General features: G+C 39.8%; 1 protein-coding gene across 6 annotated transcripts in view; it reads left to right on the top strand.

Moving 5' to 3' along the window:
- The window catches only part of pdlim5b (PDZ and LIM domain 5b), a 38,485-nt gene that overhangs the window by 3,045 nt on the left and 11,781 nt on the right, over positions 1-23,659 (top strand). For 3 of the 6 annotated variants that reach the window (XM_065965588.1, XM_065965589.1, XM_065965590.1), the window contains exons 2-4: positions 1,663-1,768; positions 14,728-14,879; positions 22,470-22,503. In XM_065965588.1, coding sequence (XP_065821660.1) covers positions 1,670-1,768; positions 14,728-14,879; positions 22,470-22,503 — 285 coding nt within the window. In that variant the 5' untranslated portion in view covers positions 1,663-1,669. Of the gene's footprint in view, positions 1-1,662; positions 1,769-14,727; positions 14,880-22,469; positions 22,504-22,831; positions 23,353-23,659 lie in introns of all 6 variants that reach the window. The other 3 variants (XM_065965586.1, XM_020629835.3, XM_065965587.1) reach the window with 2 other exon arrangements.

Here is a 23,659-nt window from a genome sequence, read left to right as displayed (position 1 = left end):
CCTGTGATTTGATGTGTTTTCCATAACTGACCAGGTGATGGGTTAGAGCAGGTGGTGCTGTGTCCCTGAGGGAAATTGTGACGGCGGCAGGGCTACCTCAAAATGACATGTCTCTGGGACGACAGGGCATTATTATTCATGAAGTACTCATCAGAAAAGTACAGCATGTCCCCTTTGCGCTGCCCAAGTGTGTGCATATTTCTATGCGCCTAATTTTTTCCTTCATCTGCCGAGTCTCTTTACTTTTTAAGAGCCAAATAAACCTCTGTCAGTAGCTCATTAGTTAAAAACTCATAAATGTATCCCCACTGTTATTCCCATTTGCTCCGAACACCAGACTCATAGCACATCACGTCTGAATTACAAGTCTTATCCTTCCCCATGTTTCCAGTTCCTCTCTAGGGTAAATCCTGATAACAGTCAACATCCGTCCGATAAAAGTTTGTCTAAGCATATCTTCTATGTTTCCCCCTTTTTCTGTATATTTGCAATGTACTCTACAGCACATACAGTATGTGAAAGTGGTCAGTATGGGTTGTCATGTTTTCATGTCAACACACTCCCTTCCTGTTGGGCAGGGCAAAGGTGACATGTTTCCTCATAATCTTTTTTTTTTTATTTCTTGGGCTCCCAGGCACACAGATCCACTTCAGCCTGTTAGCTAAATACTCAGACTCTAGAGAGAAAGGCACATTCTGCCCAGTATGGTATACCAATTTCCCCAACCAACCCAATAAATTCAATAATGCACTTAAAACTTTACATATGACTGCACTTAACCCCAGACTCACTTCTAATAATAAGCCTGCAGCTTCAATTTTTCAGGGGAAAGGGAATGCATGACAGACAGGGCTTAAACCAGTGAAACTCAATAGGGCATGAAATATTTCACCGCACCAAATAGTCTTTGCTAAGTGGTTGGAAGACTTAGAGAAATGGGACAGATGATGCCTATGTTTTTCAAAGGCTAATTTTCATGCATCTGGTTTGTTCATTTATTCCTGTGTTATAAAACCATTATGATTGTAGTTTTCATTCCATTCCTTTCAAACCTTCAAAGAGGTTTTTTATATGCACAGTGGCACACGATATCGCTTTTACATAATTTTTTTTACAAGAATATCTAGTTCGTCTCAGTCTGGACACCACTGTCATAACAAATCTTTCACACACCTTGGGTCAGTGAAAGGACATGTTGACGACAGGTCCAAAGTGCAGGTTCACAAATCACTGATTTGAGATTTTTGTAAGGTAAACAAGTGATTGTCAGTGCTTTACTGGGGCTCATTGCAAACTCGACTTCTGATTCACTGGAGATGTGCAGAAACTAATCCCATGTAACGCAAAAGAGCTTTTTCAAAACAGGTGGATGCTTTTATTTTGTACTTTAACAGGATATCGGGGTTAAGCCTCTTGAGGAATTTTATGATCTTTGACTTTCTGTTGTGAATTCCTTGAGAATTGTGAACTTTTTTTTAAAGTTTTGGCTGCATACTTGTTGTAAATTACTGTACAGGAAACACAGTTTGTTTACTTCCTCTTTTTCCTGTTATTCTCATTATCTGATTTTTTTTCTTTTTTGTGTCTTTGATATCAATGTTTGATCATATATCCATGTCGTTTCATGCACAATCACTGAAATGTTCTTTCTTCTGTCCTTAGGTGAATCATGAGCAGCAGCTACAGCGTCACACTGGCTGGCCCCGCCCCCTGGGGCTTCAGACTGCAGGGAGGGAAGGACTTCTGTCTGCCCCTCACCATCTCACGGGTGAGTTGAACACACACAAACAACACTTTGTACCCTTTGCTCCATGACAGTCACCTCTGAGGAATGTTCACTATGCCATTTGCCCAGTCGGTGATGAAAGTGCGTGTGCCATACATCTTGTGTGTCACACTCATTGCTGGATTTAGACACCTCGTGTAACAGTTCACGGCCTCTGTCACTGGGCCCCCTCGAGTGGTCTTGACCTCCCTGCCGTCAAGGCTATGAATATTGTCAAAATAATGTTACGTAACTGATCCGTAACCAAAATATCCATCAAATAAAAAAAAAACAGTTGAATTTCTCTGAAGGCCTTTCAGGATGTGTTTGGAGGGCTAGTTTGATGCTGTTAACGGCTGCTGTCGTTCTGGTCATTCAGATGAGGGATAGTGCTAAGTATCCTGGCCTTTTCCCTTAGCGTTCAACATGATGTGAGGCACAGGAGACTTTTAAATACTGGATCTGCAGGGGAACTGTCGGAAACTGTCCTTAAACTATCCATCTGGTTGAAACTTTAGAACGCCAGAGTGGTCTGTTATAACTATTTGTGACTTCAGACCACATCAACTAAAACTCGAATTTTGCTCGGGCTAACCAGGTTCTGTTGAGCCCTTAGATGTGAGAGAGACTGGCAAAGGGACTTGTGTTTGAAAGACAAGCCTGTTTATAAGACAGACCCAGCCTAAACATAGCTCCACTGTTTAATGTTTATGTTTATGGTGTTAGGCCCTTCTGTGCTCAACACTGTGATTGCTGCACAATAAAAAACAAGACTACAGTGCAGCTTACTCTTGGAGGTTGTAGTCTTTTTCTAACTTAAGGTTGTCTGAAGTGTCTTATACAAAAATCTCTTCTTGTCAAATAGGATTTACAGAACAGGAAAAAAAAAACAGGAACAGAGCTGCCAGTCTTTGGATTATACCCTTTATATAGCATCAAATAAATAATAAAAACTAAAACTATTTAATAATGAAAACTTGGACATAAATCAGGATGGTAAGGACTAATTATAAAGACAGAAACGATGTTTGAGAACGTTTTATTTGAGGTGTATTTTGATTTTATAGTTTGAACTAAGTCCCATCTGGTAACCTATGGTGTAGGTGGTACTTATGAGCTCTACTGCAGTCAGTCAGTAGGGGGGGCTCCAAATGTTTTCTTCTTCACTTGATAAAGACTGTGGTAAACATCATGACATTAGGAGCACTTTTTGTAGTCCTTGACGTGGTACATATGCCTACAGAGTTTTATACATGTCAGTGACACCCACCGAAGGGGCTGATTCTTTTCTTAAGGGAAATTTCAAGGGAGCGCTATCAAGTAATTTTGTCAGGCTCATGTGCAAGATCCATATAGAACCACTTCAGGAATTATTTGAGCACTTTTAGCCCTCAAGCATTTAATTCTTTTGGGCCACGTGATGAGGGCCCTGCACAGTTTTTGTACAAACATTGCTTCTTGTCACTCTGGATTAAAAGATAGGAAGCTTTTCCTCCACTTGCGAAGCCTGTGCTTTGACAACAACTCTCGCTGTGGTAGATTGACCCGTGTTATTCAGTTCCTGTGGCTTCCTGTTATGTAATTGTAATCTCAATGTCACGGCCAAGGTCAGTCCTTGTGTTTATTTGTTGTGGGCAGGATCAGTTACAGAACTGTGAAAGCGTACGTGTGGAGAGGAGTGTCTTTTCTCAAGTGGAAATTTGGCCCGCTCCAAGAATATGAAAGGCCAGAGTAGCTGTCCAGACTATTTTTATGCCTTGCCACTTAGATAATAATGAAACGCAGGACAATATGTTGCCATACTGGTATGTAGCTGTCAGTAGACATCTTAACATTACATCTCAATCACAATCCAAAAATAGCTTTTACCTGATTAGACATCAGAGCACCTTTGTTTATGAAAACAGAAAAACTTGAGCCTTCCCATCAAATGTCTACCTTTGGCATTTGGCATCTGCATTAAAAATACACAAGGCCAACATCTCCTCAAATACCTCTGTGCCATTTCACTTTGAATTCTTGAATGCCCACAAATACAAATAGGCCCTTACCATGATTTGTCATTGTTTTATTTCATTTTAGACTTGAATATGTTAAAATATATGGATTGCTCACACTTATTAGTCCGTTAATTGTGTGCAATACGCACACAAACATGTTTGAGATGTCATGTCCTGACTTTTACAGACGGTCCGGTGAGTTAGAAAGCTGCCCAAAACAAGTTTAATCTTGAATCCCGTAATGGTCTCATATTATGCAAAATCCACTTCAACATGTTTTTACAACACTTATAAGTGTCTCTAGTCTGTACTCCCCCAATTATGAGAAAAGTCCATCCTCTCCGTCTTTTGCCTGCTCCACTTTTCAGAAAATGTGTACTGAAACAGGCTGTTTGGAGATTTGCCCTTCATTACATCACAAAGGGCAGTAACCCCTCCCCCAGATGGGCTACACTCCCATAGCTAGGTGTTTGTTCTGCCCTGAGTCTACCTTCTCGCTGTTAACAATTGGGCATTGTGCAAGAAAGCCACATTCCTTTCCAGAGAGGGGCGTGGTCAGACACAGCTCATTTGCATTTAAAGCTACAGACACAGAAACAGCCTGTTCTATGCATGCTAACATACAGGATCAGAGTGGATTTATAACATGAAACTTCACAGACATGTTTTTTGGAGCTCATACACATATTTAAGCTGGTTGAAAAGTATAATAATATGTGACCTTTAATCCAAATCTCATTAAATGTGGTAGTCTGAATAATTTATTTTACTGTTTGTTATGGTGGCAAAGAGTTATGAGCCATAAATATTTTGAACATGCCCTGTGTCTTGCGTTGAGTCATCTGTGGTCTGGAGCATGCCACAGTGCTGCTGAAGCAGGCAACATGACTCTCACAGCTTTTCTTTCCATCACACTTGTTGGTTGCTTTCATTCCTCTGACATATTTTCATTTTAGCACATGACCAGTGAATAAAACCATAAATGGCACAAATTCTTGTTATTGTCCTGGCAGTACGAAAAATGTCCCCTTTCTCCATTATTTCCCAATCCCACTGTCAAATAACTGAGGCACGGCCAACATAACGCAGAGAAGAGATGTGCTGTTGGAAGTGTAGTAGAGCTAAAAAGTTGTACACGTATTTTGATACATTTTTTTATATTAATAAATAGCACAACCATCAGTTCTCCAACTATGTCATATCTGATGATTCCTTCATCTGTTATACAAATCAAAAGAGCGACTGTTTTTACAGATGGCTCTTACACTCTGCCAGTTCAAGGCAGGATATTTGCGTCACGGTTACGTCTCACCTGCAAAGTGCAACGCACAGAGTCAGAATGATGTGGCGATGTTGTTGAGCCGCCATCAGAGGTAGGTAACAGAAGATTAATGGGGGAAGACAGTGGCGATGTCTTACGTCGGAGCCAGCCAGACTGAACAGCACTGTGTGTGCATGCCTGTGTGTCTTCGATGAGGAGCTCTTGCTGTGTGTTCGCACGTCATGCCTCTCTCGTTCCTGTAACGCCTTAATGACATCACACACTGGTACATCAACATTACGCCTTTAATGGATGCAATGCGTAAGTACAAAGGCGTAGTGACAGTGATAGTTTGTTACAGCACTGTTGCAGAACTGCAATTTGTAATGCGCTAAAGAGAAGAACGTATATAGAAACTTCACAAACATTACTTTGGTAACTTACACTTACGACTTAAAAGGTCCATGAAACTGTGAGATACAATCTTATATATTGCAAACTGATTTTAAGGCTCATTAGAGACCAACAATGATAACTCGACTAAATTAGCAGTACAAGAGATGCATCTGTTGCTTTCATTTTAAGGCTTATTGAGGGTTTTTTTTTGCTTGGATGGATGCAATTACAAAGAAATAATGATGTAATGACTCTACTTATGCTTCCCATATGTAACTGATCCTAAGATTACATACTGTACAGTACAGTATATGAGGCTGCTTGCTTAGAATACAACCACAGCCTGTTATCCCATAGCTTTTTTTGTGTGGATATAATTGACTTTGGCCTTGTAAAAACACAAAATGAAAGTCAGAGATGGAGTTCATTAGTCACATGGTATTGTGTAATATTGAGTCGGGTGTCACAATGTGAACAGCAATACTTACAAAATACACGAGCAAAAGTCAAGTAAGTTGTACGACTTTAATGACAGTTATAATTACAGCGTTAGACATCATACAGGTGTTTATGGGATGAACATGTTACAGGGACAAACTGCAACGGTCTGTAATCGACTGAACATGTGTGTTTGTGTTTTCAACATGACAACACTTTAAACAATGCAGCTGGATTGTTAAAATGAGACCACCCAATACTTGGAAGTATGACATATGGAGGAAGGACCCAGTTATATACATAATGTGAGGGGGGTGTCTGTGTTCCTGTTCCCCCAGAATCCTTCCATCCTGATCGTCTGTGGTTATTCCCGCTCCTTTTTAGGAATTCTTTGACGAGCTTCCACATGGGGAAAACTATCGCTCTAAATAAATTTCTTCTTTTTTGTTGCTAATGAAACAATGGAAACAGTCTATTCAAAGACAGAACATAATTCAGGGGTAAATCATAATCTGCACAGTCAATTGAGATGAACAGTTTGGTCATGCATTTTTGCTGGGAACCTGAAGAGTTGTTATATATTAAGTAATATGAAAGATCAACTCCTGCCCCTCTAAATGTTTGGTTGGTCACTTGGGGGTCAGTTTCCCCCTCTTTTCCCATTGACCCCTCTTTCTCCCCCCTCATTTCTCCGGCGTCCTTCTGGTTGTTGTTTTAGTTGCCTGTGATACTCTGCGAGAACATGGCACAGACTAATTTTAGCTCTGTGTTTGCAGTTGGCGCTGAGCTTCAGGATTTGTTCGACTTCATGCGTCTCTATTATGTGTTAATGTGGTGAAACTTCCTTCAGTCTTAAAAAAGAGAAATGTGATGATGAGTAGTATCTAGGCAACCCACATCAACATTAAGAGTGAGAGGCATTCATTGTGCATAGGTTTTAAGAGAACACGGGCAAGCTGAACAAAACAGCCCTTTGTTATATCTAATAAAAAGTACGGTTATTCTATTTCATGCCTTTCATTTTGAATTATATCAATCCTTCTCTTGGTAACAAATAACAACAATTACATAAATACTATGACTACTTAGTGCTTGCTAACATGACTCACTCTGTTACTTATTCAAGCAGAAAGTGAAACAGCTGTAGTAGATTTAAAACTTTTTTTCATTGCAATTTGTTTGAACCATCCTTTACTTTGCTCTTTCAACTGGTTATGAAGATATATGTCATTAGTTTCTTTTCTTTTTTTCTGAAAGTGTTATGGTGCTTTAAATTGAGCATTTCTTTAATTTGAAAGGCTAACCAAAAGGTTGATTTCCTCTCTAAACACAAGTTTAAAATGTGCTTTCAAGCTACATGTTTCAAGCAGCAGCGTAACCCTGAGTGGTTTTCAGCTACTTTGAACAATACTGTGAGGAGTATTTAGCTGGTTATGAAACAGACTGATATTAAATAATGATGCCTCTGTATGCATCCTCGCAACCCCGAACGGGAGAAGCATGCTATATGCATAAATGCTCCACATTGACCTGCAAAAGCACACTAGACCATCACACATAGGACTGACTGACTATTTCTTGTTATATTTATGCCTTATTCTGCAGCTGCAGACCAACTCTTCACACTTGCATAAAGAAGCCTCTTTTTTATTATCCACATCGAATGTTCACACTAAGTTGTATGTTTGAGTGTTAAAAGGAGTCAGATGAGATTTTCATGGGAAAACACTACCTATGCATGTATCAAAAAAATCTGCACAATCTGAAAGTTCCTGACAGGAGCTTTGTGAATGTTTAATTTGGAGCAGATCCTACTCCTAAAATACTTACTCAGATTATTCTTAAAATAGGAAAGAATCAATGTCGAGTGTCTGCTATGAAAACATTTTTCCAAACAGATTTCTTGCCATTATTGTGAAAGTCTGCCTTTTGTATTTTTGTCAGTGATTTACACCTGATACTAAAAGAAGTCTATATCACGGTGAGCCCATTGGATAAAGAGTCATCTGTCTTGCTCTGTCTGACATTGAGCCGTAACTTTTAGTTCAGCTCACGTCCAGAAAAAATAAACTCATGCAGTGAGAAATTCCCCTGGCATTTCAGAAAAACCTTTTGAGAGAGACAGTTTGTGGTCTGGACTGCATTGCTGCCAAACAGATTGTGTGTAATTCTTTTATCTATCTCTTGTCTTAAAATGTCTTGAGTATTCATACACGGAAAAGTGGAATTTAATAGAAACCACGGAAATCTGAGCAATTTTTCGCAGCTTAATGTGTAAACACTCCACACGACACAGCGGATTTAGTAATCTGTGATTCTGTGCGAGGTTCTGGAGATGTGTTCAGGTTACATATGAGCTCAGTTAATATCTGCGGTATGTGTTTGATCCCCGTTTGGTCCCCCTGGTGTCTGTCTGGAGTTATATTTGAGGCATCTGCTTTAAATCTTCCTGATGCTGTATGGCAGGGCTATAAAGAACAACCAAGCTGTCACTTTTTGATTTACATCAATTGTGCTATTTTTTACACCTTTGATGAAAGCACTTTAAAGGAACAATTCACAAAATTCTTACAAACGATAGGCACGAGTTTGAAGTTAAAACTAATCTTAGATTGTATTCCAATCAGTCAGTTGTTTTCCTCATACTACTTCGAGCCACCCAAAATGAATCAACCAACGACCTCTACTTAGCAACAGTAGCATTAAAACTTTTCAAGAGGCAGTTTTTGCACGTAGAACAAAACTGATTGGTAGAAAAATGACTTGCACTAGCAATGAAAACTATAGAAAAGATGGTATTAAGATATCAAATATGTCAATGTTTAATTGTCACTCATGCTTGACAACATGCCTCCCATTACGTTTTGAAAAACAACTCATGACTCTACGTTATCTTATCAAACTGTGTTAGGAAAACAGAGCAGGCACAACTTGCTAGTAGAGCATACACTTTAAAAAATATTTTTTTAATCATGATATAATAGTCTTAAAAATGTTCACTCACTTTCAATAAAAAAGTTTAAAAGTGCTTTACTATTAAAAATGTAGCTTTTTAAAAAAGGAGAGAATGAAACAAATAACTAAAAGCCATGAAGCCAGACATATTGAAGCACACCACATGTAAAATGAAAATCTTAAAAAAGGGTTGAAAAACATTAATCTGACATTTTAAGTGTGTGTGTGTGTTTTTAAAAGTGATTGAAGAAGTGCAATGAAGTTTGCAGCCCTGATCTCCTTCAGGCAGCTCTTTCCAAAGTGTAGGGACCCTGATTACTAAAGCATTGTTCGACACGTAAGAGCATTTTTGTTGCGCCCATTAATGCATAAAACAGCACTAATATTATGCAATCCAAACAGTCGGTAAAACTAAATGATCTACCTGAGTTTTAAAAAACCCGGCACACTGGATGAATGAATGTCTGATAGAGGTGGAAACCAGGAGTTGACCTTGACTCAAGCTGCACTATGGCTTCAAACCTTTTGATATCATCTGCGTCATCAGTGACGGTCAGCCCTGGTTTGTTTCTGACCTGACTAAAGAGCGTTCAGTATTCAGTGCAGTGTTGGTACCGCTTTGTGCTGTTTTGTTTGCGTTGTCATGGAGATTTGACTAAGAGCTTGTATGTAGGTCTGCTTGGAATCTCGTGCTTCCCAGCAGCCTGATTGATGTAGAAAGACACTGGGGTTAAACCATGACAACCACGGCTCTACCTCCACTCAAGTGGCCTTAATTGTGATGTTTGGCTCAAAGGAAAAGAGCCTCTGCTATTTTGTGCCCTCCCAGAAGCTGTAGGGTGCATCGCTGTTCTTCTCTCCTCCTCTTCACTGTTTAACAAGTTTATTCAAGATGTTGCAGGTGTAGAAGAGCAGGCTGCTCCTCACAAAAAAAAAAACATACTCAATGGCTTCTTGAGAGGAGATTCTGCGGGGTAAAGCATTTCTTTTTGTTGAGCGATTGTTATGGAAATATTTCCAGTGAGTTGAGAATATGAACAAAGACCAAGACCCAGTCATCTTTGTGAGGTTTTATTCTTTAGACATGTCAAGGAGGAGGCAGCGATATTGACAAGCTCTGTTGTAGGAGATAAGCAGTTTAAACACAATCAACCTGGACAGAGGAAGGGCAGATGTCCATGCAGAGTCATCCTTGTAGAAATCAAAGGTCATCCAAATAATCCTCTAGAATCACATGATGCTTACAGGCCAGTTAACCTAAACAGTATTCTTTTGAAATGGCACCGACAGCTCATAACAGAATTATGTTAACACTTAAAACAAAATAGCTCTGTTCCCATTACACCTTACAGGTGGAATACATGCAGGACATGCCACAGTCCTACTGCCTGAAAGGAAATCATCGTATTGTGTGAGGAGCTTCAAACTTCACTGACACATTTATAAGAAATCCGTCTGATTTTTTTGTCACATTTTATTCATCACATTAAAACTAACAAACAAAACCCCAGTCTCGTAAAACTCCCAACGGTTACCAATAAAGTTTGTCAGCAAGTTGTTCAACTTCATAATTGCATAGTCAAAGGAAGTCAAACTGCTTTAGCCCTGTGTTAGATGACGTCATGTTAGGCCCAAGTCTTTTCCATATAAGGCCCTCTGTCTTCTCCTCTGCCCTACACAGACATGACACACATCTCACAGGCCTTCAGTCCTCACCACGAGATGCTTCCTGTAACATGACTTGTGAAAACACCACAGCATTTTTCCTTACTCTATAATAATTTCACTGATGGCAGGAAGAGCTACACAGCAGCATGGTAGATGATTTAGCATCCAAGGAGCACCTAATTATGTCACTCAAATATGTCTGGTATTAGAGAATAGTTTAAAAATAAATATTCTGTATATTTTCCCTATGAGAGTTTTGCAAGAAAATGTAAAAGGTCGTCGAAACTGTGAATCAGTGGTTTATAAAACACAGCAGCGATCTGTTACTGATTATTGTCACTGTGTTGGGAGTTTTGGCAGCAGCTTCTGAACTCAGGGGAGTCAGTGTATGATAGAAATCTGGATATATCAACAGCTTAACTAAACTGTTCCCTCTCCAAACTAAATCTCATGTTTTCGCCAAAAGTGGATCCTACCAAACCCTTTATTTCTCTGTTAATTTATAGACCTACTGTATCTTCGCTAAGGTTGGGAATCAGGAAGCCTCTTCACTAGGACCCGACCAATATGGGATTTTTGACTGGTGAATAAATGTTGTAATATCGGTGCATATATATATATTAGCCAATAGGTTCTGGACATGCTAACATCAGCCGATATTATCGGGTGGTCGATTAATCGGTCTGGCTCTGCTCTCAACCTGAATGCACCTGTTTTAAGGTGTGTGATCATATCTCTAAAGGGATGGATCGTAATCCTAACCTAAAGATATTTGTACAAGCAATAAACTAAGCGCCTTACTTGCTATAAATCTTTTAATCTTTTGTGTACTATGGGATTTGCCATAAGCCCTCAGGTCAGGGGGGGCCAAGGCTTGGACAATAAACTTTATTACATCTACATTTGTAGCAGTAGAAGCATTTACATGTGTAGTGCAGAACAACTAGTCATTACCAGTAACTGCAGCCGTGTGGAGAAGAGCACAGCAGCACAGCAGTAACACCATTATGTGGCAGGAATCCCATTCATGTTGGAAAGACACTTCATTCATTTGGACCCGTCCTTCTTGTACGCTGAAAGAACACTTGCTCTTGAAAGTAGCTGCCTACTCTCTGAATTTGAACCTTTTCTGCCTTTCAGTCTGATTCATTTTTTGACTGAGGAATATAAAATAAAATATGTTTTTTTTCCAAAGTGCACAAAAGATTTGGTTGAGAATACGTTGCCTTAGCGTCCTGCTCTCTTGAGAAAGCAATAGTAGCACGGCCAAAGTTCCAGCTCATTATTTATCTGCTCTCGGTCACAAGTGCATCCAACCTCTCTTGATTTATATTTATAGACTGTGCATGCCAGGGATTCTTACTGTGACATCTATTTGTTTTGTATCCATGTGAGAAAGACAGTGTTTGACTGGTGGAAGCTTTGGATTTATAAAGTGCTCACTGTTCACCTCAGACTGGAGCATTGCTGACCACATACAAAAACACAATATTCTAACCAAAGCCTTCTCCTCTTTAAGTTTTACAGAGTGCATGTGTTACCATATATAGAGCTTTAAAGTATTGTCTTTTCTCACATCCCTACAAGGAGCGATCTCTTTTCACTCTCTCACTTCCACTCTAACACACACAAACACACACAGACACAGGCACACTGAGCCGGAGATTAAGAGAGAGGAATCTGTGTCCTAGGGACGTGGTCATTCAGCAATCCCTTAGCACTTCTTTTCCCTGCCATTAACCTCTAAAGAGTACAACAAAACCAGCAGATGCCAGTGAGCTGTGAAGAGTGCTTACACACTGTTTACTGGCCTCTACATTGAGGGATAATGAGTAATTTTATTGAGAGTGAATGAGTCAGGACAGACTTGCTAAAAGCTGACAGGTGTGAGTGTATGAGTCTGTGTTGGACACTGAGTGAGCAAGTGAGTCAGTTCAGGCTGTGTTCATGCCTGCCCTTTGTGAGTAACACTTAGCATGTGGCTGCTCTATAGGTTTCCAAGACATTGGTATGCATACATCAGCCTCGGCTATACATTCTGCACTTCCCGCTACTGATCTACTTGATAATGACACAAGGAAAACACAGCTCCAGGGGAAATGTGTCAGTGATCACTGCCACCAACACTTCCACTCACTTCCTCAATCTTTCACTCCCAACCCCCCCCCCCCCCCCTATCTTGTAATGAGGCTGGCACACTTTTTGTATCCTTAATGTTCCTTTTGAACTACAGGACAGTCTTAAAGTTAATGTAATAGAATGCATTCTCTTGCTGTTTTGAGAGATTTTTTTTAATCGTGTAAATCAGAGCCCGTTTATATAAGTTACTACACTCCAGTGTTCGAACAGAGCATTACTTGAAAGGGAAAATCAAGTTGAGTCACTTTATCGTTTTTAGCAATATTCATTTTCATGAAGCCCTTTTGAAATCTATGATATTAGAGGTAGAAAATAATTGTACAAAAATTTCTTAGCGATAAAGCCAGTCAACTATTAACTAAACAGGTCCTAAAATAGAACCGTGAGGGATGCCATTTTAATTCGGATGTTATATATCTCATTAGAAGTTTGGGTAGATTGGTTGAGGTTGATTGTGTAAATCTTTCATTTGTATGTTTTTTTTTTTTTTTTTTTTTTTATGGGGGGGGGGGGGGGGGGGGGGGGTCGTAGAAATATTGTGTAGATTTCTGCATGATAGTGTTGAAGCATTTTACGTTTTTTCTGACAGTAGAGTTTCAAGACAAAGTCCAAAACTTTCCGCACATCATGCTTCACACCCTCTTCATTAGACTTCTCAGTCTTTCAACATATTCATTCACCCTACCTGAGCTGCGTCATCACATGGCGTCATTACTAAGGCTTTAGGCAAAATGAGTTGTGTTCCATTAAATTGCTGAAAGATGACATAAGGATATGACACATGGCACATTACAAATTACATGACAGCCATTATAAAATAAGTAAACAGAGTTTGTTACCTTCCCATGATTGTATTCAGCATGGCTGAACATGTTGGAGGTGCTTTAAGAGTGCGCTGAGTGATGAATGAGCTGTGCACAGCCTTGTGTAATCACTGGTCGATTTCCACACCTGGTAGAGAGTCATCCCATCGTCAAGGTTTTATTACATTACTTCTTGCGTGTTAAATGTCTCAGTGGATGACCTGAAAACCCTCAACCCTGCATTACTCTGTGTTGGACTAATAGTAGTAGAGCTTTGAGGTTTAAGCCCTCGCTACCATATTTGGCTGCAATACTATCATGTATGAAATTAGTTTTGCCTCTGAAAGTGGATCAAGGTTTTCTGTCATTTTCCATATTAAAAGTAAAAAGCTTTTAATTTGCTTTGGAACATGCGTATACAACCCAATGACCCTCCGACAAATAACAGCTTTAGTTTACAATGCATAGAGTTCAAAAAAAGGTTTGTTACATGGCAAGTACTCAAAGACTGACAAAAGGTATTTGTGTGATCGCCAAAATATACCTTCTATGGATAGTGAGGCAGGGTCACGACAAGAACAAACCAAAGGCCAAAGCTCTTTAAAATAAGCATTTACAATTACAGATATACAGGGGAAAGCAAAAAATAACTACAATGGCTTCAAATCTCTGAATGTGGTTAAAGGAGCCAGAAAAGCAATTGCTATGGCCTCTTTTTAAAACCAGAGATGTGAATATTCACCTTGAATCTAGACATCAGTCTGATTATTACACAATATTTACTTGATGTGTTTAACAAGGGAGAATTTCCTTTGCACAACTATATTCTAGAAATTGAAATCCCTGGAAAAAGGCAAAACCCACACATCATGATGCTGTAAGTCTTTATTAAAATATGTGTAAGAACTTAAGAATGTACATTTTCAGTTGCAACATACTTAAATTAGAGTTACATAGTTGTAAGGCTTTTATCAGTGTGTATATTTCATCTGTCATGCATTTTAGTATTCTTCAAAAGGATATATTACTTTGGTGGTTGTAGAATCCTGTCTCATAGTTGTTGTTGTAGAGAGAAAAAATGCCTATCTTATCTGACAACTGTTGCATAAGACGGGAAACGGAAAGGAGAACACAATACTTAGTGATTACAAGAAGTAAATCAAGAAATGATGCATTCACAGCATTTCATATGCCTTCAACATGTAAACACAAATCCATAAGTTCTAGATGTTAACACATAGCATTCTTACATCATGCATCAACTGAATTTTCTTATTGTTGTTGTTTTATCTATCATTGCAGCTCACTGATGGAGGAAAGGCAGCCAGAGCCAAGATGAGTATTGGAGACATCATTCTGTCTATCGATGGCATCTCCACAGACAGCATGAATCACCTGGAGGCCCAGAACAAGATAAAGGCCTGCACAGACCATCTCAGCCTCACTCTGCAGAGGTAACAGTGCAACACATCACACACATTATTTACTTGCTCATAAATGGAATGCATATTGTTATTAACGCCGGTTGGGGGAATTGATACTGAAACCAATAACAAGGATTGTAAACAAACAAAATGGTCTTTAATTTTAATTTGTTTAAGGACGTCTGTTTAATTTTACTTGTTTTCTTTGTTTATTGGATGATCTACTATTAACCTCATTAAAGAACAGTTCAGTACAAAGTTTGGGAAAGTTCAGTACTGAATTGATGTTTCAACTGATGCTCCTAAAGACTTGCTTTAAAGAAAAGAAAACAGCGATTCATCTGAAGTCCACCAAGAAACGTTTCAGTACCAGGAACTTTTTTGGCTGAGGTTTTGTCGTCGGGAGTTTTTTTTAAAACATCATATACATAAGACATAACAAAAACTTGAAACAACTTCTTACAGGTATCACTTATTGTCAGATACCTTTTCATCCTCTTGAGAAAACTCGACATAGAATTGTTCATTTTATTTGACGAGTCAAGAATGGAAACTTGAGAACTTAAGCCAAACTCTGTACATTGTATAGAGTGTGTAGAAGCGACTCTTTGGCGTAAGACACAAACAAATGGAGGCGAAGCACGCACACTTCCCCAAGCTGTAAAACATGTTGACAGAAAAAATCAAAGCCTGCTTTGCATGTCGTGTCGCTCCATCACCACATCAAAGCAGAAAGGAGCCTCTGTGCTTTAATCGTGGGAAAACGATCCTAAAATAGCCCTGCTCTCCAGCTGCATGTAATCTACTGCAGGGGGATGGATGCACTATGAAACATCAAACATTTTCATCGCATGTAAACTACAAGTAAAAAACACCACTAAACAACAAACGCTACCTTTCTACAGATGAAACATGATTGGGGTTTGATTCATATAGTTGCATTTTTTTTTTAAGGAACTTTGTATTGTTTTGCTAATTAATGTTCATACAGTATTGAGTGCCATAACGATTTTTTTGGGAACACATGGTTGACTATGGGCTGCATGGTGGTGTAGTAGTTAGCATAGTTGTTTCACATCGAGAAGGTGTGAACATGAGTGTGACTGTGGTTGTCAGCCCTGTGATTGACTGGCAACCAGTCCAGGGTGAACCCAGCCTTTCGCCCTGGGTGACAAGTGGGCGACCCCGAATGGGAAAAGTGGTAAAGATAGTTGATGGATGGTTGGTTTATTATTATTGTTCTGAAAATGGGAAACACAGTTCTTTAAAAACCTGATACTTTGCACAGTTAAGTCTATTGTTTAAGTGCAAAATAGAAAACAGGATCAGACACTTACTAGCCACACTTCCCTGTATGCTTTCTCATCCACAGTATCTACACAACTTTAGAACAGAATTTAAAGCAGAGGTGACAAGGCATTGAAAATAACAAATAGTCAGAATCAATGTTCTCTCTGATGATCTGGTTTTGTATCTCATAAAGAGGCATCACTTTTAATACAGTCTCTCTCTGTAAGGCAGAGCATTCTCTTTCCATTATTCCATTTCAGAACCAGTTTTATTGGCCATGTGTATGTGTTTCATGTACATACAGTACATACACAGAAATAGATGTACGCTTAAGAGATGAGGACAGCAAGCTCGACAAATGTAACAAAAACATGTAGAGATAAATATGAAACAACAACAATAACAAAGAGAGATGGGATTGGATTCATGTATTCGATGATCACTGACCGAAACCGACTATTTCAGTCTTACAAAACATTCCAAGAGTGCCGACACATGATGAATGTGACTACACATTTGTACCATTATGTCACTTCGTCATTGTTAACATTCTTGAGTCCTTAAATAGACACTTTGTGCTGCATGGTGCAGGTGTGTAAAATGATGTCAGACTGAGAGGTTTCACTACAGTCTAATATCTCTTTCTCTTTAAAGCTATTTAAAACATTAAAGACAGTTTCTAAATAGAACATTTGTATAAGCACTTTTCACATTGCTATCCTGATAAAATCAAGTCTATCCTTAAGTCAAACTGGATTGGACTCCAGAACACGTAAAGTCGATAATAACACCTACAGTTGCACATTAACCAGAGTGTATAAAATCCAAGTGGTTATAAAATAACTGTGACATCATTCAAATGGCTAGAGGTGTTTTAATGCAGAAAGAAGTATGCAATTCACATCACTAAATTTTCACAAACAATGCAGCCTTTCCGTACATTGTCTAGGCAGAAATCCAGTCTCAGTGACTGAAGCGAAAATGTTTCAGTTATTTCCCTGTTGCTAGGTGAAGAGAAAACAAGTTCTCATCAGGGAGGAAATGGACTTTGAGTTTTTCAAAGTACTCTCCCCATCCTGTCGCTCCAGTGTACTTTAAATCATGAATGCACTGTCCAGATGAGTCTTAATGAGTGAAGAGCTGTTGTGTGTTCGGTTACAAAGTGAGAAAGCAGGTTTCACTCTCTGAGTGTGGAAAACAACAGGAAAATATGTCAAAGCGGTGTGTGGTAGCACACGCTATAGCTAATGCTAATGCTGTAGTTTGATGAACAGAACAAACTGGTTGCCCTTAATGAGTGAGTTCTACTTTATTAAGGGTATTTTTTACTTACACAAAATCATTTACCTCAAAAAACATGTTTTTTGTAGTTTGAATCCACTCCTTTCTGAGTTGTAGTCCTGTGACTTTGACATTGTAGGCTACTTGCAGTTGTTGTTTGCGACGAGCAATAACGAGTGAATTTTATGGGTACTATTTGTTCTGCTATTACGTGACTGAACGGTGCCGAGCAGCCAACAGTCAGCTCCACCAGCCGGCCGTGGGAAGTCTCCTTAGGAAAGTATGATAATTGATGTTTATTTATTGTCATTGAAATATGCAGCGCAGCGCAATGAAACTCCACTCCCCAGGGCTCGTGGCTGGCTGCACCTGGTTCCAAAACCTCAAAGCCAATTGACACTAACTCTGCAATTTAAACCATTTTCTAATGTTTTACTCTAGATTTGTGCCCGGCCTGCACACCATTAGAATGTTTCCATGTTATTGTGAAAGTAGGGGAGATTATAGAACGCATTTCTGAGAGATATAAAGGTCATTAACACCAGATAAACAGTAGATATTGCATGATAAAAAAAAATGTAACACATGACGGTATCGTCTTGCTCCAGGAAAATTCTTCTTCTTCGGGGTTATGTAACCGCCTTTTTTTTCTTCTTCTGCAGTCTCATGTTAAAGATACCTGTTTGACTGTCCCACTGAAGCTCTCCAGTTTATGATACTGATGGGTTTTTTTTTTTTTTTGTCTTTTGCACCCACGCTTATTACAGCAGCTTTACACAACTAAGCTAAGCGGCTTTAGGTTAAATCTTCAGATATTCTCATACATGGTCAATGAACACCCAGCAGGTCTCATTGAACAGGGTGAAGCAGAGGACAATCCACTATCACCCACAGCCCCCTCGGACTCCTGGCAGCCTTAGCCAGATGTGGTGTGGCGGTCGGAGGATGGTGGATGGGGGCTTGTTTTCACAACACTTGGAGCGGCATTTAAAAGACAGTTTACGTAGAACTGCAGTTTATTCTGTTGTGGTTTCTGTGTCCAGAGATCTGACCCTAAGAAGAACTGCTTCACTCCCCCGCTGGCTCTATTCCTCGCTCTAGAGGTTGGACTTCCAAAAGCAATGAAATACAAATCTGAATATCTTCTGTCCTGTCTCGTGGTTTACCTTTTATTCTACAATTATCTCACCAAGATTGAGCACAAAGGACCAGAGAGTCTCCTGAGAGTGGCATGAAAAGATACATGGAAACAACTGGTATGAACACCCTCTGTCATAAAACATGTGACTGCTGATATGTACAAGTGCACAGAGTCCGTACTTGACACGTGTGCAAACACATCAGGCACACGCTATAGCCATGTTAGTGACGTATCCGGGCAACTCACAGCAGCAACAGGCCCGTCTAGTTAAATGTTAATTAGCGTTCACTCTGGAAATAGCAGCCATGTTTCTGTTATCGTTAGCGCTGTCACTGTTTTAAATCCGTATCTTTATTCTGTTCTTGAGCGCCACTTAAAAGCCCAATCCCCTCCTCTAAGATTCTCATTATTGTTGATGTATGGGGGAACAGTAAAGAGTAGAGCAACATGGGAAACAGGAGAGGCTTTGAGCCAGACGCAAGCTGTGAGTTTAGTCACTGAGCGGATAGGCCGGCTGCACAGAAAAACAGAGAGAAAAGTTGTTTTCCACTCCCGCTTATTCCACATCCCTCTGTTGGACCTTTTTTTTTTTGTTTGTTTTTATTTCCTATATTTTTCCTCCTTCCTGTTTTTCTTCTCCTCCATGCTTTGCTAAATATTTTCACACAGTGGTTAAACTTAGACATATATTTGGTTTTCCAGGTCTCCCACTGAGCTTCAACATGTATCACTAAAGTTAAACACGAGAGGGCAGATCTGACTTGACTTGGTTGTGGAATAACAAAACTCGTGTAAATTCTACTCCTTTCAGTCAGCATGCTGTCATTTATTAACTGTCCCAAATCTGGCTCCAGACCAGCATTCAAATGTTGAAAGTCAAAATGATATCATAAAGCCGTGACAGATGCTTGGAGTCAGACGGTCACTACAGAAAATCATTCAAGATGTTTCTATGCAACGTTTTGCTGTGAAATGAACATTCCTCCAGCATAATTTAAGGCTACTCTTACTTTGCAGCATAATGAAAAAAAAGCACACATGCGTGTCTGTAAGCTGGTGAGACTTTTGTGAGTGTGTGGTGAGAAAGCTGTGTCTTTCAGCCCCTCCATCATGCAGTCAAAAGCCATACGCCACACTGTTTCTCTTGGCTCGTAAAGAGACAGGGGTAGGATGGAAATGCATCAGTGCACTTTTCCCTCTGGCTTTTTTGCTCTGGTTAACCTCCTCTTACTCTTATTTGTGTGTGTGTGACAGAATGGGTGCATGTACAAGTCTGTGTTGATGAAAACCACGCTTCATTTTTTCCCCCTCTTACAAATATACTTTTCCTATCAGGATATTTTATTGCATTATATCTGGCACATACCTTCTTATCTTTGTTGCAAGGTTTACAGTCTAAACATGCACTTCATAAATGTATGTTGCAGATATCAGCGTAATGTAATAAACCAAGGCACCCTGATTGGATTAGGAGGAACCAGATGAAGTGTGTTCTGGGTTGAGAAAAGCAACGACTGTCTCTTCAACAGGAGCAGGATTTATCTTTGCTACTGAACCTGTTCATAATACAAACACTTTGACTTTCCAGAGTGCAGTTAAACCGCGGAGAAATCAGTGTAAGACTGTGGAAATTATTTATCGATTAATATTTGCTCAATGACACTCCACTACTACGACACTAGGACGTCTAAAAAGAGCACTAATAGTTTATAAATAACACAGTTATATTCTGCATAAGCTTCAGTTTGGGCATTTCTATATTGTTTTGCTTTTCTCAATGAGCACTTAGTCTTTTTAATATGGAGGACAAAAAAATGAGTTGATACATGAAATATAAATGATGACAGATTCCTCAAATGTTTATATTGTTGTGCTACTAAAGAATAATAGACTAAATATATATAACTTTAGTTTTCCTCTTTAATCCTCTTCTTTAACATAAACATAACTTTTTTTTAACTGTCTCCCAACATGCATACGTGTATTTATCTCACTATGATAAATAGATAATTTGAGCATTAAGTATGATGCATGTTGATAAAAATAGTAAGACGGGGATACTGAAAAGGAAAAGGTTTTAAGAAATGGTCCATTTGCTACAAACACAGACACAGTATGCTCTCAGTAACTGCACAGCCATTTCTCTGTCAGATGTTCTGAACCATCCACTAAATGAAGAAAGAAAATGTTTGGATTCACAAGTTTGTTTCAAGGTTCTAAAGTCAAACACTGTTGCCTATCACCATTTAGATGCAACAGACCAGTTGGTATAATGAGAATGTCCAGTTAAGTTGAGATTTACCTTGTACATTCACATATGGACACCCATAAAGTAAATGTTTCGTCGATGGGCCCACACACACACACACACACACACACACACACACACACACACACACACACACACACACACAGTGTTTGTCTCTTTGTCACAACAGATTAAAAGTAGGTCCAGCTCGGCAGGGAGCGGGACAGCGCAGAGGGGCTGAGCTGAGCAGATGTCAGCAGGACCACCCCAGCAAGTGTTTGTTCACTTTGCTATGGGAAAAGACAGATAGAGCGTGGATCCACCCAGCTCTGTCCACTGATGGCAGACACACACTGACTCATTGTAGACCATTTGTAAGGGAATGTGCTGTTTGATCTTTGGACCTTTCACTGTTTTCCCTGGCACAGTGCGCTGCTTCTCCATAAGCATGTCCAATAATACAAGCACATTGGAAAATAAGCATAGTCTATATGAGCTGCTAAGTGGAAACTGTAAATGGAAGTATGGGCACAGATTACATCAACATCTGGTGGAAGGGTGGGGCTTTTTATTAAACGGGTGCCAGGCCCAGTCAGAGAGGAAATACATGACGGTTTGTTGATTGTTTCCCTAATATGGCAGAGAAAAGAGGGACACCAGCAGGACATGCCAGGGCTCCTGGTCCGGAACCAGTCATGCTGACTCACTGTCTGGTTTTTTCTTGTGTTTGTTGTTTTATTTAACGAGTAATTAGGGAAGCATTGTCTGCATGTCTGGACAAAATATAGGACACACATTGTCAACAAAGGCATCTGTCTAGATCTTACTAATTCATTATCAATGGGATAGTTTTAAGACATCTAAATTACCAAAGGCCTTTTGTTACATCAAGGTATATTTTTGTTGTTGTGAGGATCCTTGCTGGTGTCTGTCCATTTGAAGAGAACACACAGACAGACCAGCCTCCCCTCCCATAGGTGATCAAACTGAGGTAGCTGCTTCAATCATAAGTGTAAATCAGAAATACAACAAACCTCAACACCAGTGTGCAAGTGGACGCACGCCGTGAAGTAGAGTGAGTTCACACATAGTGGTGGTTTTGCATGTTTGAGCACCTTAGCCACAAATTGCATATAATTATTGTTAACCATTTTCCACAGCATGCAGCTTTGAACATTTCCTGCTTTCCAGGTTGCCATTTGTTCCCAAGTATTTCAGTTTGCAATGCAAGCCAAGGTCCAAAGCTTGAACCTTACTATTGATATGTTACTTTATTTTAAATATTTATAACCCAATAAGGCTTTTTTTATTTGGAAAATTCCCCCATGTGGATGTTTAATAAATGCTCTGACATCTGAGATATTGACATAAAAAAATTGAAATCATCTGTGAATAAAACATATTTCTTAAACAAAATGATAGAGTTAAATGCTTGTCCCAGAGGACATATCTACATGAAACACAGTTTCATCATCTCTAACATGTTGCCCTATCAGACCACTTAGAATAATTAAAGTCTTTCTCCGTAAATCCAAAAGCTTTATTCTCAGAACAGTCGTATTCTTTCATCTGTAGGAACTCTACATTGTCACATTTTTATGGCTGATTAAAAAAATGTTGTCTGTGCAGTTTATTCATAATTTCCTTTCTTTCTTCACAGACCCTCCAGTGCCCCTAAAAATGGAGTCCCTAGGGTAAGAAGCAAAATATTCACATAACATATTATACATATCTATTTAAGTTTACCTGAATTTCATTTGTACAAGATTATTATACCATTTTATAGAAAATAGCATGTTCTTTTGCCCTTCTGAGACAATGTCAGAACCCAGATTGGTTTGGCATGCACACTGTATGAGAATACACATTTTAAAGCACTCCTAGCATGAATTGCATTCGTTTTGAAGACATAGTTTGATTCTGATTGTTGTGCAGTGCTTTTTTGGAAATGCTTGTTCTTATGCATGAGTTGATTTTGGATTTGTTGTGTGTGCATGCTCTGGGTCTCCACTTTCTATCCAGGACGAACCTCAAGAAATCATAAAGCCTGTCCCGATCACTCACCCTGCACCGAGCACCACATACACCAGGCCATCCAGTTCGCCCAGTCCTGCTTACAACAAGACTGCCAGGCCTTTTGGTGCTGGCGGTAGGGCAGTCACTGCTTCTCCCATCCCAGACGCTCCCAAAGTAGCCACCATCCCCTCTGCATCATCCGCTTTTACACCAGCTGCCCCTTCTCAACCACAGCCTCCATTCCCGCTGAAGTCGAGCCCGGCACCCCCGGACTCAACTCCAGCCAGCTTTGTCCCAAAGCCCAGCTCTGGTCGCTCCCCATTCACCTCACCATACTCCTCTTCCTCCTCATCTAACTCCTCCTCTCCAGCCAGAGTGACAGCCCCCCCTTCCCATCCTAATGTCCCACAGCCCTCCGTCTATAACACCCCAATCAACCTGTACTCCAGCAACAATGCTTGTGAGGTGGCTATTGGGCAGAGACGGGGTCTTTTGGAGAGCCAGGGGCTGTCGGAAAACTTCAATGGGTAGGTACCTTTCATCAAACCCACTTACTAGATGTTTTCTCTTACGTGGTCCATAGTTTATCCAGAAAAAAACACAGTGTATGGATCTCAGTTTACCACTCATCACCGTTCATGTTGGTGTAAGTGCAAAATATTAAACAGTATCCCCCTCGAGGTTGGCCTGTGGCTTTAAAACGAAGGTAAGTACCGCCGTGCCAACTTGCAGTTCAACAGCATGACCTGCCGTGTGATATTGATTTTACAGGCGGATTATTGTAGGAAAGATGAATAAGCAACGACCACAACTTGACTGGCACTAGACTGTCGG

The sequence above is a fragment of the Labrus bergylta genome, chromosome 17 (genome assembly GCF_963930695.1).
Source record: "Labrus bergylta chromosome 17, fLabBer1.1, whole genome shotgun sequence".
Lineage (NCBI taxonomy): Eukaryota > Metazoa > Chordata > Actinopteri > Labriformes > Labridae > Labrus > Labrus bergylta.
Note: the sequence above shows the minus strand (reverse complement) of the source record. Positions and strands in the feature narration are given on the sequence as shown.